This window comes from Rattus rattus, chromosome 4, assembly GCF_011064425.1.
Source record: "Rattus rattus isolate New Zealand chromosome 4, Rrattus_CSIRO_v1, whole genome shotgun sequence".
In the NCBI taxonomy this organism is placed as follows: Eukaryota; Metazoa; Chordata; class Mammalia; order Rodentia; family Muridae; genus Rattus; species Rattus rattus.
Window position 1 is genome coordinate 128,375,569 of NC_046157.1, and position 27,739 is coordinate 128,403,307.

Consider the following 27,739-nt stretch of genomic DNA (forward strand, 5'->3'; position numbering starts at 1 on the left):
TGCCAACTCCTCCTCGTGTGATGTTGCTACTCTCTACACCTCCGCTCGCACTCAAAGGTAAATCACTAAAACTGTCTTCAAGAAAGCCTGTTTTAAGAATAATTACATCAACATTTAGACTTGTAACCATTACCTAAAACAAAACATTTATGCACGAAATTCACATTCCCCTAAATACAACGTGGCACATAGGCAGAAGAGGCAATGTTTGGATTACGGTAGGTTATTGGTTCATCTCTAAATAAGGAAAACCTAATGAATAAAGTTCCTTTATGTGTAAACATCATAATTATTCCAAGAGTAACATTTTTAATTGCAGTTTGAAAATCTGCATTTTCATCCATCTTTGCAATAACCCTGCACGCATATTTACTTAACAAATGGAAGCTGGGACAATCAAGGTTAAGTAACAGGTGCAAGTTCTCCCCACTAACGAGGACAAACTGAGACTTGAACCCACAGCTATAACTGTCAGAGAAACCGTAACACAAGGAGGAATGCTTTATTAATCAATGAAACTTGGAAGGAGATAGCTTTGTTTGTATATTAATGCCTTATTCATTTGCAAGAAGTAATTTGTAATTTTCAATTGTTAAAACAAAGAGGTATAAATAATTCTCTCAATTACAAGGTGATTTCAAATGTCTTTTCAAAATGCTCTGTTTCCCAGCTTTTATCTGTGAATTAGGTAGCTGTTTCTCATGTGGAGAGTCAGGAATGCCTCTGACTGGCGTTTCTTCCAGCATTTCCTTTCCCTTTCCTTGAATCCCTTTATGATGCAGAACTGTTCCCACTAGCTAATGATATTATGCCCAGCCCTTCAAAAGAGTCTAGCTATGCCACTTTCAGATGAGTTTACTCTCCGTGGAACCTGGAAGGAGAGCAGCCAATCACAGAGGAGGGAACACCCATCTGAGAGTTTCTGATCATCTTTGGTGCTGGATGACCAGAGACAGAAACCAAGCCAGTTTCCCTTGCCAGTCAAACGCATACTGAAGATGACAGTCTAATTTGGTTGTCTGCCTCTTAAGGTTAAATATAAACTGTTTAATACACATTACAAAAACAAACCAATGAACAAAAACTGAAACGGTGAAGAGCAGAGAGAGTTGAATGTATTTAGCAGCCTTCTTTTAAGAACTTTTGATTAAAAATCAATCATTTGTTCTCATCTGCCAGCTGTCGTGCATAGAGCTGAAACTACAATAGATGTCCAGGGGTTGTCTCTGACAACCTATTTTCCAAACTTGGGGAATGGCATTATTATCTTCAGTTTTATACTTTACTCTCCTTAAACTATGTTCAGTCACAAATTTCTTAAAGTTAAAAAAAGTAGGATCAGTCTGTTGACAATAAAAACGAGCATCTCAACGTTGTCTGATGCTTTTGTCATAACAAGAGAGAAGGGATCCATACTTTATAATAATAACAAAAACTAATAAAGGCTACCCATTCCTTATAATAAACTCGATGGGATGCTACATCCTTTTCTGGCCTCTACAGATACCTAGACATATACACACATAGGCACACACAGAGAACACATTGAGGAATAAGATAATAAATTAGAAAATAATAAACATAGTCAATCCCCAGAAGAACTTTGAGTTGAATGCAAGGGCCTTAGGTAACAGTACAAACATTACAGATTATTGTACCTCATCTGCTTCTCATAAGGCTTGATGAAAGGAGATCCTCGCATAGTTTGTGTTTTGATAATGTGGTCATCCAGCAACATCTGAATGTCATCGACTGCGGACAAAATGAATGTCCCACTTTCTCTGTAAGGATGAATGACAAACTCCATGGCTTCCCATTCAGTCATCATCTTATCCATGGACTTTTCAAGAGAATACTCTTTGCTAGCTGCTTCACTAATGCCTTCAAATTTGTCTAAAAATGGCTCCAAATTCATGTCTATGAAAGAGAAGACTGTAGAGTCATCCGAGGGCTGCAACGGGTAGCCAACAATGGCGGACATGGCCTCCCAGTGCCTGGCGCGCAGACCAGGATTACAGATCACTTGGACAAGAGGGATGTATTGCTTGAAATCCTCCACCCTTGCTCGCACTTTCTTGGTCATTGCCAGCGCGTTTGGAGAATCATGGAAGGCCTTCTCTAGCTTATACAGCCCTCTCCAATAGTTCCCAACATCCGTTTCTACTTGGTCTGGGTTCACCTTGTGGTAAGGTCCTTCAGTCCACGCTCTGTGCTTGGTACTGAACTCCACAGCAGTTTCATAGAGACGAAGATACGGGTTCAAACCATCCTGGATCTTTTTACGTTGAGGATAGACTGATGGGATCCAGCCAAATGCTTCCTCTTCTGCATTGAACTGCTCAATCTGAAAAGAAGGGTGTTGAATAAGTGATTGTGAAGGTGAATGATGTTTAAAATGTTAAACACCAGCTTTCCCTGAACCCTAACAGTAAACTCAATAAGAGAACAGACTGAGTGTCAATCTATTTCCTTTTTATTTTCTTTTTCAATTTGATAGGATTTTTGTATTTATAGTGTTCACATGTATACATTCTGAAATGATTAACTGCAGCTAAGTGTTACCTCATCCTGAAAAGCTACTCTCTTGGCTTTAAATTGTGATTATAGTTCAATATGACTACAATACTATGTAATAAATTTACTCAAATCGTTTCTCCTACTTAACTGAAGTTAAAGTTTCATACGCTTTAATCAACATCTCCCCATTCTACGCACCAGCAGTCACTGCTCCTTCAGACCTTACTCTTCTCAATCCCATCATGCAGTGTGAGCCTTGCTGTATCTGCTTTACTAACTTAACACATTCCCTCTGGACTCAGCTAGGTTGTCACAAATTATCTATGCTTTTTAAAGACTAATAACATTTCCCTATTTCTTTGTGCTCCTATTTTTAGTGCAATGCTTTGTTACACTAGCTTAACATTAGTCAAATAAATTTGCAAATAGAAGGAAGTTTTACCCACTAAGACATATCAAAAATCTGGCTTTGTTCATTGAAATAACTTAAGTGCTTTGAATAAGAGCAGCATGCGATACATACTACGGAAAACAGAAAAAAGGGGTCCAATTCCTAATAGTTATTGATGCAGCTCAGGAAAGACTTAAGTAGGTGGAAATGCAAAGAGAAGTCGTTCAATAATAATTCAAGGTAAACAGGAGAAGTACTGCATGCCAGTAGCCACTTAACACATGTGCCATGCATACATATGTGTTGTGTCTCAGAAGTGTACTACAGCAGAGCAGTCACAGGTCTGTCAGAGAGAAGAAGCAAGCAGACCACAGCGCAGGATAAGTAGGAAGAGGCAGGGGAAACATTTTCTCTTAGTTGTGAACTCGGTGAAGAAGTTGGCTGTACGATGTACCCAACTAGAAAGTTGCAGCTAGGTACATCAATTAATCAAATGACTTAGAATACAGTGGTGCGGCCCCTCCTATAAACCAACATGAAAGTTTATTTCTACCTTTTTATATGTTTGACCTATTTGAGATAATTATAAATTAATTATCCCAGTGGACATTCAGGACTCTTAATGTAAAAACAAATAGTTTGTTTTCATCATAAAATATAAGGAAAATTGCACTGTGTGTGGCAAAGGCTATATAGCTTTCTTCTTCCAGGTTTTCTAACGAGCAGGCTGACTCTGAGGCAGCAGTGTGGGAGCACAGTGGTTCAGTGAGAGACAATGATGGGGCCAATTTTAAAACAGCTGCACCATCTAAGCCGGCATCTATGAATACACAACAGCTAAACAGCAATCAGATGCTATTATGTGTGTGCTTCTCTCAGTGATTACAGGAGAGCTACCATGCAGATGACTGAACGGTGCCATGGGTGACAAACTGGCAGAGATAACAACTCCATCTTTGAAATAAAAGCTGAGGACACCACAGAAACGTATCGCCACCCACAGAGAACCACCCTGCTGCTTCTCCTTGAAGCATGACTAGAAACATGAATTGCTTCTATTATTCTCTTGTTTAACGTAATTCAACTGTTTTATCCATTAAAAAAAAATGTCTCACTTTGTAACCTAGGCTGGCTTCAGACTTAAAATCCTGCTGTCTCGGCCACTCAAGTGATGGGAGCAAGGTATGTGCCAGCATGCCTGGATGAATCTATTTCTTAAACGTGAATACTTAATACAAACACACTGTCTGTCTTATTGGATCGCTTCGTCCTTTAATTGTACCTTGTCTGCTGCTGCATCCAGCTTGCTGTTCAGCACCTGGGCCTTTTTCAGGTACCTCTGCACATCCTGCAGGTCTCCAAATGTGTAGAATTCTTCCGCTTGCTTGGCATAACTCTCCAATTCTTCCACAAACCGCTCACACCGCAACTAACCAAGACAACACGTGTGCTCACTAAGCTTATAAAGTAAAAGGCCCTGGGTACCACGAAAATGGTTTAAGGATTTGGAAAGCTTATCAAAGTTATTACTATGTTTTTTTTCTTCGTGACAAAATATAAAAGAAGATAGCCTAAAAAATGACTGGGATCTAAAATACAAAAAAAAAAATTTTTTTTTAGTTAACACTTAAAATTTCTCTAGTTCCCTAGTTTATAAGTTGGCCCTATACAATGGAAAGAATTCTGATTCATTTGATAAAAATGTGTTAAAATTATATTCTTTAGCATGTTGAAAAATTATGGTAAAGAACGACTGAGCACTTTAAAAACTCCTAAAAACCAGGATAGGGTTAGAAGAAAGATCTATTAGGAGCTTGACAACTAACTGTATCATTTTCAAAGCATTTGTGAAAAATTGAACTCCTTTACTTATCTGTTGCCCAGACAGGTCTTGGATCAGCAACAAGAACCAAGATATATGAAAGCTATTGTCATTTTTCCCATGAGCATTCACGACAAGAGGTTACAAAGCTAATAAATCCAGGTGTGAAATATTAAAATTTTAATATTCCAACATAAAACAGATGTGTGTGCTTAGTGCAAAACATTACAAAACTATCATTGGCAAGCTATTCCAAATTAAATGACTCCAGAAATATCTATTAGTGAAGTATTAAAAAGTCAAATCTAGGTTATTCAAAAATAGGATCTTTTTCCTACATCTCGAATCCTAGGTTGATTTCTGTCCTCTTTTCTCCTGTTTCCCAGGAAACTCGTTGCTCCCATTTGATGAGTGAAGGAAAATAAAAAGAGAACTGCACCAATATTGTGTGCAGACTTTTGAGGTAGGACACTGTGTACTGAAGTATAGATAATCCTGGACCAACTAGGAATTTTCTAAGAGTCAATTATTTTATGGTTTAAGTATCTTATGTTCATTGTTCATGTTTTTCCCAGTTAAAATGTTGGAAATATTCTAGTTGTAAAGTAGAAATATTAGCCATAGTTTAAAAATAAAACAATTTCAAGGCTAGGAACTAGTCTCCAAATAACAATCTATAAACTGAATCTTCTTGGGTGTGGTTGATAGAAAACAGTTGGCTTTGGTCAAAGAATATCTTAACTGGCTGACCTGAGTCGATCTTAAGAATTTTAGGTACTTATATAAAATAAAACTGATATTTTTAGTTGATTTATTCCCAACCATGTGTTTTAGAGTCTGTGGAGTGCTAACGGCCCTCTGAAGGCCGTGGTTTGAATGTGTCCCATGGTCGTGCATTGGAAATAAACATGATAAGAAATGGAACACCAAAAGTGGGCAGGTGTAAGGGTGCTGCTCTCATGTACGAAGTACAGAAGCAGATTAACATGAGAGTGGGCTCAGAGGGAAAGGGTGACGTTGGCATCTTTCTCTCTCTCCTTTCCTCTCTCTTATTCTCATTCTTATAAATGTGCCCTCCTAATCACTTGCCTTCCATTTTCAGTCAAGGGATGATACAATAAGGCCTTTGGCAGATGTCAGTCTCTTGAATTTGGATTTCTCAGCTTTCAGAAATGTAAGCAAAAACGTATGCTCTTTATCAATTACCCAGCTACACGTCTTCTGTTATAACGGCACAAACCGAGCTGAGACACTGTAGGGCAGTGCCTGCGGGAGCCAGTGCAACAGAAATAGAGTAAACAGAGACAAAGCTCCCAGGAGCTGACCTTCCAGTGGCAAACAGACCTGACAGTAATAGTAGGGATTGGGTCATTAGTCTAGTAGATGTGTTAAAGCGTGCGATCAGAGCAGTGGAGACGATACCTGAGGTCCAGACGGCATCTCAGAAAAAGCAACTGAGTGTGACTGGCACGTGTCAGGGCAGAGCACTGCAGAGTGAAGAGATAGCGTGCACGGTGGATGTGAGAGATGCATGGGGCAGAGAACTGGAAGATGCTTGGCATTAACAAAGGTCAGGAGTGTACCAAAAGCGGGAAACTGGGCTAGACAATAGGTAGAAGTAAGCTACAAATCTACTAGAAAAAAACGTTAGGTCAGGGCACTACGTTCAAGCCAGAGTGACTAGGAGATATAGAAAACATATCAGCCAGAGATCTTGGTGTTGGAACAATAAATAAAAAAAAAATCAAACAAGGAAAAGAACCGAGAGGTTAGTACCATAAATTGCACATGATAAATAATGTCTTATTAATGGTCACTTATGGGCAATGTTTTCCAACATTTTCTTCATTTTACCTTTAAAAAAATCAAGAAATGGGTTGGGGATTTAGCTCAGCGGTAGAGCACTTGCCTAGCGAGCGCAAGGCCCTGGGTTCGGTCCCCAGCTCCGGAAAAAAAAAAAAAAGAAAAAGAAAAAAAAATCAAGAAATGATCCCACATCAATCAGGGCATTCTTGACTCATTCCCTAATCCTCCATCAGAAGAGACCCAGCATGTGTACTCTCTTCTGAGATTATGGGGGAGGGAGGTACAATGTGGGGGGCCCATGTGAAAAAGCAGGGCACCTGTGTAACAAAGAAGTCTGTAACACTATGCAAAGAGTTAAAAATCCAAACATTTGCAAAAGAAAATGAGAGCACTATGAAAATTCTACAATGCCAACCTTAAGGCCTTCTTGATACTGTTCTGTTTTGTCCTTAATGATTTTCCTGTGCTCTTCAAAAATCTCTCCCATTCTGCCATACCACTGGAAAACACTGTTATTTAGTCTGATGTCTGCAGGAGAAAAGTTGACACATTCGATGAGGAAGGCCAGGCAGTTTTTAGAATCCACTAATCTCTGTCCCAGCTCCAACATGTCAGTTGTCTCCACTTTCTGAATGTGAGCCTGCAAGAAAGCAAAGGTTAGAAACAGCATTGTAAGGGAGAACTCTTACCAAATATGCCCTGTGAAATACACTGCAGAAATACACACAGGCGCATCAGAAAAGTATGACTCAGATCTGGGAACCTCCACACAACTTACTTCTCAATGCCCACCCACGTCACTAAAACAAGAGAAAAAAAAGTGAGAAGATACTTAACAATACACATGCACACAAGCCCATATATGCACACACATATTCACACACACATACACACATACATACATGCACACATACACAATCACATTTACACACATGCATACTTGCACATATACATGCACATATGAGTGTGCACACATTCACACATACACACTCTCTCACACACACACATATACACACTATCTTTTACACACACATACACACCTTATCTTTTACACACACATACACACTCTATCTTTTACACACACACACATACACACTCTATCTTTTACACACACACACTCTATCTTTTATACACACACACATATGCTCTCTTTTACACACACACACTCTATCTTTTACACACACACACACTCTATCTTTTACACACACACACATACACACTCTATCATTTACACACACACACACACTCTATCTTTTACACACACAGCAATGGAAGACCAGGGAGGATGCTGTGCATCCCTGGATGACAAAAGCAGACACCACCTGAGTGATTTCACTTCTCCTTTTAGTATTATGCTCTGGGCCACCAGATGTTCCTGACACATTTGCCAAGTGCTGTCAATGAATTGACCATGAGGTGGACACAGCTTTTACCATCATGGCGTTTGCCATCTAATGAGAGAGGTGGTTGTTAATCAAACAAGTGCAAACACAAACTCTTGACATGGACAGTGCTGCATCCAGAGCCCTACTGCTGCTGCTGCTGCTGCTGCTGCTGCTGCTGCTGCTGCTGCTGCTGCTGCTGCTGCTGCTACTGCTGCTGCTGCTGCTGCTGCTTGCAGCATATCTAAGGCAGCCAGACATGAACAGTAGCTTCCCACAAACACATGTAGAAGAGGCAGTGAGATGTGACACGTGGAAAAATGCAGGCAGAGGAAGCACAGGCGAGGGTCTGAACAGGGCTGCAGCAGAGCACCAATGTAGGGCACTCATTTTTAAAGATTTATTCTTATTTTTAAGTGTGTGCATAGGGGTGAGGGAAGATTAAGGTCACGCGAGTGCAGTTGCTCATAGAGGCCAGAAAAGGGTCTCAGATCTTCTGGAGTTGGAGTTATCAATGGTTGCCCGCAACCCAGAGTGAGTGCTGGGAACCAAACTCAGGTCCTCTCCAGGAGCAGTATGTATTCTTAAGAGCTGAGCCATCACCCTAATCCCAGGAGAATTGTTTTAAATTGAACCTGGATCCCACTGGGACTTTCTGGGCTCTAGTCAACTGCCCAAATCAACTGAAGGAAGAAAGGCTACCTAGTCAAAGTTTGTCACCAAACCACCTCACTTGCATGGGAAAGAACACTGATTAAGTAGCAGAGAGTTCAGAATAAGTCTAGAATGTACGGCTATAAGACAGAAATACACAACCAATCATGTCCCAGTGCATATGCAATGGATTGATTTAGAAACTATAATTTTCATAAGTAATAAATGTCTAGTCAAACTATGTATTTTTTAATTTGGCTAATCAGTTTCCTATAGAGCCCAGTGACTGGGTTTCTGTTTCTCCTTATCTATATTAAATGAGTGCTTTCTGTATTGACTACATTTACCATCTGGTTCATCCTTATTGGAATAAACTTTTTAAAACACAGAGATATCTTAAGCAACAAACAATGAGTCTTATTTTCTAAGTTTGTTAAGAATTGTTATATGCAATAGAAACCCAGATTAAATAACCCCAAGTATTTTGAGTCAGTAACATCCAGGAAGATAAGCAGATGGTAGTCTGCATAACTCCTCTTTCCATATGAGTTCTTTTCTAACAAAGAGAAAGGCCCAGTGATTATCTATTTCCAGCCACAGAAGTACCTGATGGCCAATGACAGTTAACAAAATGTAAATATGCCTCTTGAAGTCTGTACAAGTATGCAAAAGTGCTCAGACACTTAAAACTCCACCCAAACACAGACCTCTTCAAAGAAAAGAAAGACTTTAAAGAAAGCATAGCTCTCTGAGCAAAATAAAAATAAATGTAAAATTTAGTTTCGATAATTTTAATAAATTCTGTTTAAGCAATAATTTGAAGAATATGTAGATGTAACCATTTGGATTCATTTTTATAATTTTCATACATACAGAATTTTGAATGAGTTTACATGTTGGCAGGTTCAGTTAAATATCTTAAATATCTTAAACTAAGTGTAAAAGGTTCTAATTTAGATTTGGGGAATTCTATTTTTAAAAAAATCCCATATCCCACAAAAGATAGATGTTACAGGAACAAAAAGAGCATAAAATGGAGCAGCCGTTAGTTATTTTATATTACTTTGTCTGCTTTTAGATAGAATTAAACATAATAGAAGTAACTAGAAAAATAACCAATGTGAAAATGCTTTGATGCGGGAAACATCCGAGCCAACTGTCACAGAAGGTGTTAGTGCATTGCAGAACACAGTCTTTTCAGACACAGAAGGAAACACTGCTCACAGACTGAATACCTGTTGATTAAAATGAGGAGTAAATGTACGTCTCAGGTCACCCTGACCTGTTCTGGCCAACGTATGCTATCATGCTGGTAATTACTGTGAGCACTGTTCTCAAGAACATCCTGTTAAATGCCTGCATTTGTGGCTCAAACGCTTTCCAGTGACCATGCTCCATTGTGTCCTCTCGCTCTGACCTCGTTTAGTCAGTGAGATATTAACTAATGTGACAGCAGCAGAAAAGCACTTATACAATAGACACGCACAAGTGTCTACTCTGCCAGGGAACCAGCACCGGGAGCCTCCTGGAGCTTGAGAGACAAATGGAGCAGAGCCAATTGCCAAAGAATATTTACACCTGTCAACTCAACTGAGACAAGCTAAACAAACAGAGTGTATTATAACAGGTAGCCTAGTTGAGTGACCACACAGAGGCCGGAAGGAGCATCCAGGAGAGGCCAGCCTGAAGCACCAGACTGCAGGCTTGTGAATGAGACCTTCAGAGTGCTCTGTTTCTCTGCATTATTGGGACAGTCAGGTCCATACACTGACACAGACTCGTCGACAATACCTTCATCTCCATGAGCTCGGCTGTGTTTGGAGGTGTACTCAGAGCCTTTTCAGCGATCTTCTCAAACTCCTCGCATAACCTGAAACAGCAAAATAACCGGTCTTACAAATCTGTGATTTAATTTTACCCCAACAGTACTTATTATTTAATGTTCCATTGCGTCAAAAAGAGATTATGATTCATCTATGTGATGTCTAAGGAATTAAATACAGATTTGTGTTAATTTACTTATTTGCTCCATATAAATTAATGATCACGTGTCATCGTCCAAGCTACTGCATTAAATGGCCCCCAAGCAGCTCACGGTCAGATAATGGAGATGGTTCCTTCAAGGGGAGGCTGCTGTGGCCATTCTGGGAGATGAAACAAAGAAGGAGTAACTAACTGTGTGTACAGGGAGAGGTTACAATCAGGCCTGTAGCTCGGAGATGTCTGGTACCTGCCTTGTGAACAGTAAAAATAATGAACAAACACAGGGTGGGAAGAAAGAAGTTCGGAGGTAAGGAACCTCAGGGGGAGTGATCTTTACAAAAATTGGCTGGCGAAGAGCATGTGGACCATGCTGAGCCGAAGGTGGGGCTGGAAGAGGAATAAGCATTTTGAACATGTTTGCAAACCTCAGTGGCAGAATCAACAGAGAAGGAAGGGTAGGTGTGCCATAAAGAACACAGAAGGGTGGGGGGGCATCCTCGTAGAAGCAGAGGGAGAGGGGATGGAATGTTTGCAGAGGGAAAACCAGGAAAGGGATAACATTTGAAACATAAATAAAATATCCAAGAAAGAACAAAAGAGACCGTGGAGTGGAGCGGTCAGGCAGATAGAAGAGAGAATAGGTGATGCCACTTTAGAGAGCTTCCTAGTGAGGTAGAGATGTGGACAAAGCAGCTGAGCCATCCCTGGCCAAGGGCTCCTGCAACCATTTTGCTGCACCCTCTGTATGCCAGTGAGGCCCTGAGTTCAAATCCCAGCAACCAACACATGGTGGCTCACAGTCATCTATAATGGAATCTGATGCCCTCTTCTGATATGCAGGCATACATGCAAACGAAGCACTCATATACACAAATAAGCACATATTTTAAAATAATTTAAAAATCTCTACAAAAATAACCACCTGCCAAGGCGTTAAATTGTTAGGACCCATCTAGGATAGGCTAAGGCTAACAGGAGGTGGCCCTCTACTTTTGCATAGTCTGCAATGAGTGAACTCAATGGCAGGGCCCAAGGTGACTTCATCTCAGGGTTGCCTCTTGCAGCTCATATGCCTTTCCTGTTGTTCTTAAATCAATATAACAACCCCTGGGCATTAGTGCATCCTATTGATCAGATTTCCTGCAGATCATCATAAAGATAAACTTTCATGAATTAATGTTGTTTATATGAATGATTCTATAGAATTCCTGATGTGAGTCAAATAATTTCAGGAAGGAAGTTTTACGAGATACTCTTAATTGCTTTGCTAGACAGACGGACATAATAAAGTTAGAATCAAGAATAGAAAGTGCCCATTCCTTATATAGTAAGGAAAGGTTGCATAATAAGAAATATATTGAGCTTTCATAATAACACAAAAAAGTGAAATAGGCTTGGGACAAATTTGTGTTCAAGGAAAACCATTTAGATCTAAGGATATAGCAACAGGTGTGCACTGTGATAAGGCAAGGCCATGTAAAAGCTGTTGCTTTGAACTTACAGTGAATATTAGAATGAAATACAACTTTGAACTTGATATCAGCAGGCTTCTGTAACTCCTGTTTTATGCAATTCTCGTCTATGAGGAAATTTTCTAAAGAAAGTTTTGTCTAAGAAGGTATAAAAAGGCCAGAGAAAAGAAAGAAAGTTGTTGGTTGGATGGTTTGGCTTGGGGGGACTCTGTGTCACCCACCCACCCATCCATCCATCCATTCAAATGTATATTTTGTCTGTATGTACAAGTGTAGGTAAATGTGCTGTATATAAGCATGCACGAATACTTATGGAGTTGACTGAAACAGATGGTTTGGCTTGTTCAAAGTGTGGGTGTGTAAATGTATGTGTGCTTTGCATATTTGCCTGTATAAAGCATTTTGATTCTTTTCCTTTCCTTCCTCTCTGGTACACAAAGAGTTAATCAGACAGGCCAGTGAAGAGAGTGCTAGAATAAATCCCTCACCTAATCACCCTGCTGTTACCAACAAGTGTTAATAGCTCTAGAGGCCTGCAGCTTCTGGCCTCAGTAACTTAAAGTCAAGATAGGCATACTTTATTATAGAACACAACCCTACTCTCTCACAAGACCAAGTCTTGTCCTGAGGATGCTCTTCCCCCTGGGCTGCTTCAGCTCCCAGCATTAAAGAATAATGATAGTATGAGAAAGTTTGAATTTGACAGCACGACTCCTTAGAATCCACCCACAGCTCCTATACACATCTACTCTGAAAACTAATTTATGTATGCATTACACAAATTTCCAAGGATTAAGTTAAAGTCCACCTGACTTGTGCAAAAGAATGGAAGCTCATTAACCAATGTAGACGCTTGGGAAGGCACATGTGTGAAAGAAAGCACCATGACATGGCATCACGAAATGTCTTCATGAAGAAATAGGTTTAGCATAACCCTTTCTTTGAAATCCCTGGGACACTGTTCGACCCACTTCCATTGCCTGGTGACCCTAGGGCCACTCCTAGAATGCAACGATAACCATGGCACTCTCGTACATTGTGTTTACTTCCTGGTGATCTCGGAACATCTTGGCTATCAGTTTGCCACAGATGACATCTGCCCGCTTCACCAAGGATCTGATCAGTTCCTCACAGTGCATCTCAAACATTCCCAGACGAACAGTCTGCAGAGTGAAAAAGATTTAAGAAGCATGCATTGGAATAAGCATAAGTAAGAGGCTCTCTTCACTCTTCCCTTCTCCTGATGCTGATTTGTGTGTGCAAGGTCAGGTTTGGAGATTGTTTTGGGTTTTGGTTTTAAATTGTTGAACCAGGCACGGTGGTTCAGGTATATAACCCCATACGCTTGGGCAACACAGTCAGGAAGAGTGGGTAAATTTGAGGCCAGCCTGGGCTACATAGGGAGTCCCATGGCAAACTGAGCTAAAGGCAAGATCCCGTTTCAAAAAACAAAAGGAAGATAACAAATTCACATGCGAGGCTGGGGCAGTTTCTACTGACTGACCTCCCCACCCCTCCCCCACTTCCTGCGGCAAATATTTTGTATTTTGCAACCATCTTATGGGTAAATATCCTTGAAGTTTGTTATCTTGAAATCTATTTTGTAATAATAATAATGGATTTTAAAAGTTTAGGAAATTAGGTTATTGGTAACTGAATAAAAAGTAACTTCATGGGGAGGGGAAGGGGTTAGGGGGATGTTGGCATGGAAACTGGGAAAGGTAATAACAATTGAAATGTAAATAAGAAATACCCAACTTAATAAAGATGGAGGAAAAAAAGTAACTTCATTTAATATTTGTTTTGTTTTGTTTTTAGACATCGTCTTGCTTTACAGTCCAGACTAGCTGACCATGAACCTGTGGTCTTCTTGCTTCCTGAATGCTGGCACTAAGGTGTGTACCTCCACACACAGCCGTAAGATGAGTTTCAAATATTTCATTTGTTCTGTATTTAAAAAGTAATACATGGGCATGGCAGGGAATTTGAAGAATGTTTTCGATTAAAAGGCCAAGAGAGGATGTTTATGGTCCTCATATCTTTAGTAATGGAGGTAACTACATTTTGGTGTTATTACTGTCCTTTCCAAAAGATTTGTCAACATGAAATTTAAGTCAGGTTGTTGGAAATGGGAGGAAATTTGGTACTTATGCTTCTTCCTCTTCGTATTTCTTACATATTTTTTTCACCTTACACTGGCATCTCACGCATGTGAGCACAAGGACTATAATGTGTCCTAGCTGCCTGACACTGAGGCCCACAAGTGTCACCAGTTCAGGGAGCAGGCTCCTGTTGACAGCACTCTTGCTTTTGTTTTTTTTACTGTGGACTCTAACACTAGATATTAATACACCTGAGACGGACCATTCTCTTCCATCAAAAGTCATATGGAAAAGGGCAATTTACCTTTCGAGATGTGTACTGTATTTCTTCTCCCAGCTTTTGGTATTTGCGAATTTCCTCTATTAGTCTCTCATAGTTCTGACTTTGAAACAGGAACTCTTCAATATCTTGCTCAGCTTGTCTAGTAATCAAGAACTGATATTTGTCATACAATTTGAGGTGCTCTGTTGGCGCCACACTCTCTCGTAAAACCACCTCCTTAATCTTTTCTTTATGAGCATCTATAATTTCATCCAGAATTATGGGCTTCAAGGTGGTTGGCTTGGATTTGCTTTCCTGAGCAGAGGAGGAAAATGATGTTATTTCATGTACCTTCAGCTAAATTAACCCCACTATATTATCTCCCTGAAAGTGTCAATCTTACTATATTGCCCTTTCTATACATAAGCTGTTGAAATGTACTAATCTCAAATCTATAGAAATATTCTCAGTCTAACCTGAAGAGTGTTGTAAACTGTAGGCTTTGTGTAATTGTTTTCCATAAGGGCTAGCTGGTGATTCGTTTTGTTGGTTTGTTTTGTTTTTGTTTTTCAGTACAGTTGGGCAAGTGGTCATTTGAAAATACATGCAAAATAAAACCTAGGCCACCAAACAGAAGAGCCCACACACCACTGTGCTAGCTTTCCTAGGCTGGCTTTGGCCTGCACATGCTGGAGCAGAGTCCCACCACCACCCTCCTCAAACACAGAGTCTGTTCTCTCTGTGGAGAAGGAAACCAAAGAAGCACTGCCACTCCCGCTCCTCAGCTCCTCAGGTGGCCTTTGATGCTGGTCCTTAGTTGCCAAATTCCTATTCTGCTGCCATGGCTAGATAACAATGAGCAAGAATGCACAAGACAACAGTTTTAGATGAGCAGATGAAAGTCAAAGGACTCCTTCCACTTGTAAGTAAGAGGATGAATAAATGCATTGGCACAGCTTATAATCTGCAAGGTAACTTCTACAAACATCAGTGCTCAGCCATCTAGAAGAAGGCATTTCAAACCTGTAATGAATAGAAATCGCAGTCTGTGGTGAGTACTCTTTGACACTGACATTGATCTCATCACCTTAGGTACCCAGTGAGTGGTCGCCTGCTACTCCTGCTGGGCACTTCAGAAACTCAGCTGTCTTAAAGCTAGATCCCTTATAGGAACACTACTGAATGTTACCCCCTCCATCAGTCCCTCATTACGGGGCTCAGTAGACACTTGGTATTGTCTCTTTTACAAAACAGCTTTTAAAATACTACACTCCACACAATGGACTGTGGATTTATGAGTTCTCATGTGAAGGTCATTAATACTCATCATAGACAGTTTCTTACATTTTTAGCAGCTTGTCTAATTTCTAAAATAGAGCTATCTTTCTAGACATAATTAGATTTTCAGACTGAGAATCACCTTAGAAAGTTTCTAATATTAAATTTAATTAGTGCCCATTGAGAGTTAAGAAAAATGATATTTTATGTGATACCTCAGGTGTTCAAAGAATATCAAATTAGACCATGAGACAGTTATGAGCTTGGACTCACGGTACAGCAGCCCTTACCAGTTTGCCTTTCATGGGAAATAAAAGTGTATTTTAATCTATATTCTCCTCCTATCAAATATAATAATGAACAGAAATATGAATCTGCTTCTGCATTTACTGCCAAAGGTCAATGAGATGCTGTGTAATTATTTTATTCAAACTAGTCTTATAATATATTTCAAAATCTGGCTGAACCTCAAATCACCTAGAGACATCTAGGGGTGGTGATCATGATGAACTCCCTAATTTTTATTTTTAAAATGTGACTAAGTAAGGTTGACAAAACCATTACCCCATAGACAATGTCCCATGCAAGCCCTAGCTCTAAATATCTGACTCAAAACAAGTATTCTTTTCTTGAAAGTCTAGATTACATATTTTCATACTAATTTAAACTCATTGCATCTACTCTTTACTGTAGACACCAGGAAGAGTAGAGTCGTCTTTTATAACCATAAAATCATAGCAATAGAGTTCATTTGCACAATTCTAATCAGTACTTGGAGCTTGGTAATTCTTATCTTATTAACTGCCTCTATCAGTGTGTTTCATAAGCTACCTTGATATTTTCTGTTCTTGAAAAAAAGGTAAAGTATTAGGAATAAATATGATAAATGAGTTGGGGTTATGCACAGACAAAGCAAGCAGTGAATTTTGACAGACTCTGAAATGTGGTGATATGAAGAACTGATACACAGAACTATTTTAGAATACGTGAATATGAAAGAAAATTACTAAATTTGGTTCTTCTAATGTATGGTGAGGAATCAAAGTTGGGGGGGTCATCTACGGAGTCAAGATGGGAAAAACAAATTTAAAAAGGCCATTGTGTGCTTACATGAGATTTTAGACTTCAATCGTCTTTGTGGTCAAAGATTTGCTGATTCCCCAGCAAGGAGGGGACGGGTGGCTGAATGTGACTGTCAGAAGACAAAGTATCGAAGTGGAGCAAAGTAGCACTCTCAGGACATATATCTTGACAAAACTTAAAGGAGACAGAACCTTTGGGTGAGGGGGACTGAGGAATTTGTCTAAGAGAGAGAGAAATAGTAGCCTTAACAGTCCATTATCAGAATTCTCGTCTCTGATTTGGATAAGCATACAACTAGTGTGTCCAAAATATCATTAAGTCAAAAATTATTCAGTCAAAGCTAAGCCTTCCAGAGCTTTCAAATGATTACCAAATTCCAGAGAAGTCAACCTAGGCAGCAGCCATGGAGATGTCCTGAGGTCCTATGTCTGTCCCATAGTGAAAAGGGAAAGACTCCAGAAGTATTAGCCACCGTGGGCAGGGTTCTACCATCAGCAGAACCACACACAGTAGAATTCTGAATGGAAATTTAGAATTAGTAAATTCTAAATTCACAATGGAAAAGAATTAGTATATGTACAGACAAAAAACTTATGAATAAGTAGAAAGGGCCATCAAAAGTGTCCAACTTCTTTTGCATGAAAAATAATAAAATTCCAAGAAAATAAAGTAAAAAAAAAATTGGACCCACTAAAGGGGATTGTCCTCCCAATGCATAATTTATTTTTTTATTCTTTCTCCCTGTTATTAAACACGGATTCTTTTCTCATACAATATAATTTGAACATAGTTTCCTTTTTCTTGACTCTTCCCAGTCCCTCCATACTTCCTTTCCCATCCAGATCCACTTCCTTTCTGTCTCTCAGAAAAGAATAGCCAATGCATATTTTCATAATCAAAATGTTAAGCAATCTAAACTTGTCCAGCTAAGACTTCTATTGCTGTGATGTAACACCATGACCAGAAGCAAAAAAGGAAAAAAGGGGTTTATTTTGTTTGTACTTCCACGTCGAAGGACATCAAGGCAGTAACTGAAGAGGATAGGAACTTAGAGGCAGGAGTTGAGGCAGAAGAAGTAGAGGGGTGCTGTTCACTGGCTTGCTCCCTGTGGCTTGCTCAGTATGCTTTTTTTACAGATCCCAGGACCATCAGGCCAAAGGTGTCGCCATCAATCACTAATTACAAAAATGCCCTACAGACTGATATTATGGAGGTATTTTCTCAGTTGGGACTTCCTTCTCTCAGAGGACTCTAGCTTGTGTCAAGTTGATGTAAAATTAACTAGCACGAAACCAAGTCATGAATTACATATAAGATACACACATATACATATAAAAAGAAATCATTTAGAAATATACAAAACCCTATTATGTCTCTTTTTTAATATAAAAATTAAAAATAGTCACTCCAAAACCCAGGCTAGTGATGCTTCTAATAGAGGCTAAGATGGAATTTAAGGTGTGATGGTGGTGAGCTTCCAGGGTGGCAATCAGAATGTCCTTGCTACTTACCCACTTGGAATACAATTTCGTCTCAACTCTTGGCACAAAGCTGACAGCCTTAATCATGATTTCATAAACATTTACAAGGATATCTATGTAGTCAGTAAATTCAGGTTCAAATTTAACGGACTTTTTATCAAGGACCAGCCTCATGATGAAACCTGGATGTTCAAAAGCTCTAATTGATTCCTATAAAAACAAATAAAATAATCATAGATATACATAGAAATAGAGGTCAATTGCTGTGAATAAAAATTATGCCAGCCCCAATTAAATACATGAAACAATACTTTCTCTTGTACCTGAGACACTTAAACAAGAGAAGATCCTACTAGAAAGACTGAAGGAGTGACTGTCATTCTCGGTATGACTTAGTACTGTTTTACAGGACCTAGAGGTTAACTAGAGAGCCAAGCACATTGATTTCAAGGCATTGTTCAGGGTATAGGAAACACTCTCCTTCCAGAGATAAAAGGAACTCCTCAAAGGAAGCTATACCGAAGCCTTCAAAACTCAATTGGTCCCCCAAGGATTTGTCCAAATCCTCACTGTTTCGATGATAATCTTATCCAAACTATGCAAGTTGACCTAACCTTTTAGCATGTAAGTGTAATAGGTCTGAAGATTCACATTCTGCTGTTTCGTCAGAAAAGCTACCTTGTCAGTTTCCTTTCTGAAAGGGCACACCAGTCAAAGGCACACCTGCTAGCTGAGCTGGACTTACGGGAGGTTGGGCGATGAGGTCTGTGAAGTCTTGCATGGAGACGAGAATGAGGTCCTGCAGCTGTAAGGTCATGAGTGTAGCAGCACAGTTGAAAAAAGACTCCAATTTGGCGCTGCTGTCGCCAGTTGGCAATTGCTTTTTTTTATTGCCTTGGTAATAAATATTCTGCACTTCTGGAAACCACCTTGAAAGAACAAAAGACATTTAGAAGTCAATACTCTCAGTGTATTATTCCATTTACATCGAGCATTAACGGTAAATTCTAGCCATCCAAAGGTCTTCATAGAGAGGTATATTGCTAAGTGACATTATCCACTCTCTCTGAGACCTAAGTGCTAGATTATTTCACTTCTCCAAGGAAAAGAAATTTTAAATCATAACCAATGGAAAATGACTCAATGATGGGGTGCTGTAAGACATAAATCTACCTCTGCAATTATAGTTCCTGCAGTTTTTGAAGAAATATGAGCAGTAACCTTACTGGACACTTCTCTCCAGGCTCTTAAATGGTCCCCATGGAATATCTGTTAGTTTAAAGCCATAGAGCGAATAACTGATCAAAGAGCTAGCTTATACCAAGCTAAACTCACATGGTTTACCACGCTACCATTTCCCAATAGCTTAAAAACAAGGCACAAATCAAAAACACCATGGATTTTATTTTCCCCAATTTCCCTTAATGTGAAATACTGAAAGAATGACTGATTTAAAATGAAGTTTCAAATGTGCATGTGTCCTTGTAATAAAAGAATAATAGTGCAATTTCATATATAGGTACCTCATGCTGGAAATCACTGAAGTTTCCAGCTTATAAAATCCTTGTAGGTACTGCAAGATTAAAGAATGCTGATACTTTCTGTCATGAGGGATAATGAGCTTTTAAACAATAGTTGATAGGAATGACCAGAGTGTCCTCACAGAGGAAATCTAAGTTTTAAATATAAACTTTTGCTTTATATGTACTGCGAGTACATTTGTGTTCTAGGCACAGTGTTACAGAAGGTATAAAAAAAATTACATCATTCTTTCTCTCCTAATAATGAAAGTAGTGGGTGCATCATGGGAAATAGCTGGAAGTCGAAGGACAGAGAGACACTTCACGTTTAAATCTTGGAGAAAGGCTTTACAATGAAAATAGTAATTGCCGAAGCCCTAGCAGAAGGTATAAATGGGGTAAAAATAAAAAGAATTCATGTCATGTTTCACCAAGGTGAAAGTGTTCTCAGAGGAGAGGACAGACAGATAAGAGTCACACTTCAAGTTTTCAAAACAAATTAAGAATCTGTATTCATTATTTTCTCAATGAATGGGAGATACTAAAATGAAGGGGGACATTTACAGAGACAAATGAATGGAGAAGTCATTTATAATTTGTAAGAGTCTATCTCAATGGTTCTCAACCTGTGGGTTGTGACCCCTTTGAGAGTCAAATAACTCTTTCAAAGAGGTCATATGTCAGATATCCTGCATATCATATATGCATATTTACATTATTCATAACAGTAGCAAAATTACAGTTATGAAGAAGCAATGAAATAATTTTATGGTTGGGGGTCACCACAGCCTGAAGAACTGTATTGAAGGGCCACAGCGTTAGGAAGGTTGAAAAGCATCGCACTCTCTAAATACTGGGCAACAGTCAGCTAGGAAGATAGCGTAGCTGGTGATGTGCTTTTCACGTGAGCATGAGGACATGAGTTCAGTCCCCAGAACACACATTAAAGTCACCAATAAAGCAGTGTACTCCAGACTCCAGCGCTGGTGGGCAGAGATTAGAGGATCTCTGGCATTTCCAGAGAACCAGTAAAGTCAAACCCACAAACCACAGCCAATAAGAAAACCTGTCTCTAAAAACAAGGTGTAGACATCTAAGGAAAATATCACATGCACATGTGTGTGCATCTCAACACACATGACTGCTTGCATGTACATAAGTACATGTGTATGCACAAATGCGCACAGTAAAATTGGGCCTGCCAATGGCAGAAGTGATGTGAATGAAGTTGAGAAGGACACAGAAGGAATCTCAATGGATGGTAGTCAGAAAATAGGTCTTAATAGAGATAAAAGATTGAACTTCAAAATTAGAAAGCAGGGCTGGAGAGATGGCTCAGCGGTTAAGAGCACTGACTGCTCTTCCAGAGGTCCTGAGTTCAATTCCCAGCAACCACATGGTGGTTCACAGCCATCTGTAATGGGATCTGATGCTCTCTTCTAGTGTGTCTGAAGACAGCTACAGTGTACTCACATACATGGAATATTTAAAAAAAATAGAAAGCAAAACATGATGGTTGGAGAGCCACAAGTATGTGGAGATAATATACACAGAAACTAATAGACAAGAAAGTGGGCAAGAGCCTCGAACACATGGGCACAGGGGAAAAAATCCTGAATAGAACACCAATGGGTGTTCTAAGATCAAGAATTGACAAATGGGACCTCAAAAAACTGCAAAGCTTCTGTAAGTCAAAGAACACTGTCGTTAGGACAGCAGATTGGGAAAAGATCTTTACCAACCCTACATCTGATAGAGAGCTAATATCCAAAATATACAAAGAACTCAAGAAGTTAGACTCCAGAGAGCCAAATCACCCTATTAAAAAAATAGGGTTCAAAGCCAAACAAAGAATTCACAGCTGAGGAATGCCGAATGGCTGAGAAACACCTAAAGAAATGTTCAACATCTTTAGTCATAAGGGAAATGAAAATCAAAACAACCCTGAGATTCCACCTCACACCACTCAGAATGGCTAAGATAAAAAACTCAGGTGACAGCAGATGCTGGCAAGGATGTGGAGAAAGAGGGACACTCTCCCATCATTGGTGGGATTGCAAACTGGTATAACCACTCTGGAAATCAGTTTGTAGGTTCCTCAGAAAATTGAACATAGTACTACCTGAGGACCCAGCTATACCACTCCTGGGCATACACCCAAATGATGCTCCAACATATAACAAAGAAACATGCACCACTATGTTCATAACAACCTTATTTGCAATAGCCTAAAACTAGAAAGAACCCAGATGTCCTTCAACAGAAGAATAGATATAGAAAATGTGATGCATTTACACAATGGAGTACTACTCAGCTATTAAAAACAATGACTTTATGAAATTCTTAGGCAAATGGAATGAACTGGAAAATATCATCCTGAGTGAGGTAACCCAATCACAAAAAAACACACATGGTGTGCACTCACTGATAAGTGGATATTAGGCCAAAAACTAGGAATACCCAAGATACAATTTACAGACTGCATAAAGCTCAGGAAGAAGGAAGACCGAAGTTTGGATGCTTCAGACCTTCTTAAAAGGGGGAACAAAAATACTCACAGGAGGAAAAAGAAGACAAACTGTGGAGCAGAGACTGAAAGGCCATCCAGAGACTGCACCACATGGGGATGCATCCTATATACAGCCACCAAACTCAGACATTATTGTGGATGCCAAGAAGTGCAAGCTGACAGGAGCCTGATAGAGCTGTCTGCCGAGAGGCTCTGCTCTGCAGATACAGAGGCAGATGCTTGCCACCAACCATTGAACTGAGAACAGGGTTCACAATGGAGGACTTAGAGAAAGGATTGAAGTAGCTGAAGGGGTTTGCAACCCCATAAGAATAATATAATATCAACCAACCAGATCTCTCAAAGCTCCCAGGGACTAAACTACCAACCCAAGAGAACACAGGGATGAACCCCTGGCTCCAGCGCAAATGTAGCAGAGGATGGCCTTGCTATGTATAGGCTCAATGCCTCAATATAGGGGAATGTCAGGGTGGGGATGTGGGAGGGAGTGGGTGGGTAAGGGAGCACCCTCATAGAAATGGGTGAGGGGGTGGAGGGGTGGGGTGGGATAGCGTGTTTCTGGAGGGAAAACCAGAAATGGGATAATGTTTAAAAGGTAAATTTGAAAAACGCAATAAAAATAATGATATAAAAAAAGAATTTAAAAAAGATATATACAGACATAAATAGAAAAAAATCACAAGACCAATTAGAAAATAATTTGGGGCCCGCAGCAGCTCTCTGCTCCCAGAACCCGTGGGAGAGATACCTTACCGCCTGGTCAGGTGGGCACTCCTGAGGCTGCAGAGCAGAAGAGACCACCAACACTGCCCACCCCTGCCCACATCCCCTGGCCCAAGAGGAAACTGTATAAGGCCTCTGGGCTCCCGTGGGAGAGGGCTCCAGGTGAGGCAGGAGCCCTGCCTGAGACACCGCCGAACCTGAAGGAAACAGACCGGATAAACAGTTCTCTGCACCCAAATCCCGTGGGAGGGAGAGCTAAACCTTCAGAGAGGCAGACACGCCTCAAGTAAAACCAGAAGAGACTGCTCTCTACACACATTGCTGATTCCAGAGGAAAACACGAGGCCATCTGGAACCCTGGTGCACGGAGGCTCCGGAAGAGGCGGCACAGATCTTCCTGGTCGCTGCCATCATGGGAGAGCCTGTGGGCAGCACCCGTGAGCTTAACTTGGAGCCACGGGACCACAGGTAAGACCAACTTTGCTGCTGCAAGTGACCTGCCTGGTGAACTCAAGACACAGGCCCACAGGAACAGCTGAAGACCTGTAGAGGGACAAAACTACACACACGAAAGCAGAACACTCTGTCCCCATAACTGGCTGAAAGAAAACAGTAAAACAGGTATACAGCACTCCTGACACACAGGCTTATAGGACAGTCTAGCCACTGTCAGAATTAGCAGAACAAAGTATCACTAGAGATAATCTGATGGCGAGAGGCAAGCGCAGGAACACAAGCAACAGAAACCAAGACTACATGGCATCATCGGAGCCCAATTCTCCCACCAAAACAAGCATGGAATATCCAAACACACCAGAAAAGCAAGATCTAGTTTCAAAATCATATTTGATCATGATGCTGGAGGACTTCAAGAAAGACGTGAAGAACTCCCTTAGAGAAACACAGGAAAACATTAATAAACAAGTAGAAGCCACAGAGAGGAATCGCAAAAAATCCCTGAAAGAATTCCAGGAAAACACAATCAAACAGTTGAAGGAATTAAAATGGAAATAGAAGCAATCAAGAAAGAACACATGGAAATAACCTGGATATAGAAAACCAAAAGAAGAGACAAGGAGCTGTAGATACAAGCTTCACCAACAGAATACAAGAGATGAAGAGAGAATCAGGAGCAGAAGATTCCATAGAAATCATTGACCAACTGTCAAAGATAATGTAAAGCGAGGAAAAGCTACTGGTCCAAAACATACAGGAAATCCAGGACTCAATGAGAAGATCAAACCTAAGGATAATAGGTATAGAAGAGAGTGAAGACTCCCAGCTCAAAGGACCAGTAAATATCTTCAACAAAATCATAGAAGAAAACTTCCCTAACCAAAAAAAAAGAGATACCCATAGGCATACAAGAAGCCTACAGAACTCCAAATAGATTGGACCAGAAAAGAAACACCTCCCGTCACATAATAGTCAAAAACACCAAACGACAAAATAAAGAAAGAATATTAAAAGCAGTAAGGGAAAAAGGTCAAGTAACATATAAAGGCAGACCTATCAGAATCACACCAGACTTCGCCAGAAACTATGAAGGCCAGAAGATCCTGGACTGATGTCATACAGACCCTAAGAGAACACAAATGCCAGCCCAGGCTACTGTATCCTGCAAAACTCTCAATTAACATAGATGGAGAAACCAAGATATTCCATGACAAAACCAAATTTACACAATATCTTTTCTACAAATCCAGCACTACAAAGGATAATAAATGGTAAAGCCCAACATAAGGAGGCAAGCTATACCCAAGAAGAGGCAAGAAACTAATCGCCTTGGCAACAAAACAAAGAGAAGAAAAGCACACAAACACAACCTCACATCCAAATATGAATATAACAGGAAGCAATAATCACTATTCCTTAATATCTCTCAACATCAATGGCCTCAACTCCCCAATAAAAAAGACATAGATTAACAAACTGGATACGAACGAGGACCCTGCATTCTGCTGCCTACAGGAAACACACCTCAGAGACAAAGACAGACACTACCTCAGAGTGAAAGGCTGGGAAACAACTTTCCAAGCAAATGGTCTGAAGAAGCAAGCTGGAGTAGCCATTCTAATATCAAATAAAATCAATTTCCAACTAAAAGTCATCAAAAAGATAAGGAAGGACACTTTATATTCATCAAAGGAAAAATCCACCAAGATGAACTCTCAATCCTAAATATCTATGCCCCAAATACAAGGGCACCTACATACGTAAAAGAAACCTTACTAAAGCTCAAAACACACATTGCACCTCACACAATAATAGTAGGAGATTTTAACACCCCACTCTCATCAATGGACAGATCATGGAAACAGAAATTAGACAGAGACGTAGACAGACTAAGAGAAGTCATGAGCCAAATGGACTTAACGGATATTTATAGAACGTTCTACCCTAAAGCAAAAGGATATACCTTCTTCTCAGCTCCTCATGGTACTTTCTCCAAAATTGACCATATAATTGGTCAAAAACAGGCCTCAACAGATACAGAAAGATAGAAATAATCCCATGCGTAAGCATCGGACCACCACGCCTAAAAGCTGGTCTTCAATAACAATAAGGGAAGAATGCCCACATATACGTGGAAACTGAACAATGCTCTACTCAATGATAGCCTGGTCAAGGAAGAAATAAAGAAAGAAATTAAAAACTTTTTAGAATTTAATGAAAATGAAGGTACAACATACCCAAACTTATGGGACACAATGAAAGCTGTGCTAAGAGGAAAACTCATAGCGCTGAGTGCCTGCAGAAAGAAACAGGAAAGAGCATATGTCAGCAGCTTGACAGCACACCAAAAAGCTCTAGAACAAAAAGAAGCAAATACACCCAGGAGGAGTAGAAGGCAGGAAATAATCAAACTCAGAGCTGAAATCAACCAAGTAGAAACAAAAAGGGCCATAGAAAGAATCAACAGAACCAAAAGTTGGTTCTTTGAGAAAATCAACAAGATAGATAAACCCCTAGCCAGACTAACGAGAGGACACAGAGAGTGTGTCCAAATTAACAAAAATCAGAAATGAAAGGGAGACATAACTACAGATTCAGAGGAAATTCAAAAATCATCAGATCTTACTATAAAAGCCTATATTCAACAAAACTTGAAAATCTACAGGAAATGGACAATTTCCTAGACAGATACCAGGTAATTGAAGTTAAATCAGGGAACAGATAAACCAGTTAAACAACCCCATAACTCCTAAGGAAATAGAAGCAGTCATTAAAGGTCTCCCAACCAAAAGAGCCCAGGTCCAGACGGGTTTAGTGCAGAATTCTATCAGACCTTCATAGAAGACCTCATACCAATATTATCCAAACTATTCCACAAAAATTGAAACAGATGAAGCACAACCGAATTCCTTCTATGAAGCCACAATTACTCTTATACCTAAACCACACAAAGACCTAACAAAGAAAGAGAATTTCAGACCAATTTCCCTTATGAATATCAACGCAAAAATACTCAATAAATTTCTGGCAAACCAAATCCAAGAGCATATCAAAACAACCATTCACCATGATCAAGTAGGCTTCATCCCAGGCATGCAGGGATGGTTTAATAAACGGAAAACCATCAACGTGATCCATTATATAAACAAACTGAAAGAACAAAACCACATGATCATTTCATTAGATGCTGAGAAAGCATTTGACAAAATTCAACACCCCTTCATGATAAAAGTCCTGGAAAGAATAGGAATACAAGGCCCATACCTAAACATAGTAAAAGCCATATACAGCAAACCAGTTGCTAACATTAAACTAAATGGAGAGAAACTTGAAGCAATCCCACTAAAATCAGGGACTAGACAAGGCTGCCCACTCTCTCCCTACTTATTCAATATAGTTCTTGAAGTTCTAGCCAGAGCAATCAGACAACAAAAGGAGATCAAGGGGATACAGATCGGAAAAGAAGAAGTCAAAATATCACTATTTGCAGATGATATGATAGTATATTTAAGTGATCCCAAAAGTTCCACCAGAGAACTACTAAAGCTGATAAACAACTTCAGCAAAGTGGCTGGGTATAAAATTAACTCAAATAAATCAGTAGCCTTCCTCTACAAAAAAGAGAAACAAGCCGAGAAAGAAATTAGGGAAACGACACCCTTCATAATAGACCCAAATAATATAAAATACCTCGGTGTGACTTTAACCAAGCAAGTAAAAGATCTGTATAATAAGAACTTCAAGACACTGAAGAAAGTAATTTAAGAAGAACTCAGAAGATGGAAAGATCTCCATGCTCATGGATTGGCAGGATTAATATAGTAAAATGGCCATTTTACCAAAAGCGATCTACAGATTCAATGCAATCCCCATCAAAATACCAATCCAATTCTTCAAAGAGTTAGACAGAACAATTTGCAAATTCATCTGAATAACAAAAAACCCAGGATAGCTAAAAACTATCCTCAACAATAAAAGGACTTCAGGGGAATCACTATCCCTGAACTCAAGCAGTATTATAGAGCAATAGTGATAAAACTGCATGGTATTGGTACAGAGACAGACAGATAGACCAATGGAACAGAATTGAAGACCCAGAAATGAACCCACACACCTATGGTCACTTGATTTTTGACAAAGGAGCCAAATCCATCCAATGGAAAAAAGATAGCATTTTCAGCAAATGGTGCTGGTTCAACTGGAGGTCAACATGTAGAAGAATGCAGATCGATCCATGCTTATCACCCTGTACAAAGCTTAAGTCCAAGTGGATCAAG

General features: G+C 39.7%; 1 protein-coding gene across 1 annotated transcript in view; it reads right to left on the bottom strand.

The window, feature by feature from the left end:
- Dnah7 (dynein axonemal heavy chain 7) overlaps positions 1 to 27,739 on the bottom strand; it is a 275,064-nt gene that overhangs the window by 214,593 nt on the left and 32,732 nt on the right. Inside the window, exons 9-16 of the mRNA XM_032901100.1 lie at positions 18,979 to 19,162; positions 18,264 to 18,443; positions 14,434 to 14,706; positions 13,063 to 13,190; positions 10,364 to 10,442; positions 6,952 to 7,176; positions 4,191 to 4,337; positions 1,659 to 2,344 (exon numbers count right to left, since the gene is read on the bottom strand). Of these exons, the coding sequence (XP_032756991.1) occupies positions 1,659 to 2,344; positions 4,191 to 4,337; positions 6,952 to 7,176; positions 10,364 to 10,442; positions 13,063 to 13,190; positions 14,434 to 14,706; positions 18,264 to 18,443; positions 18,979 to 19,162 (1,902 nt within the window). The remainder of the gene's footprint in view (positions 1 to 1,658; positions 2,345 to 4,190; positions 4,338 to 6,951; positions 7,177 to 10,363; positions 10,443 to 13,062; positions 13,191 to 14,433; positions 14,707 to 18,263; positions 18,444 to 18,978; positions 19,163 to 27,739) is intronic.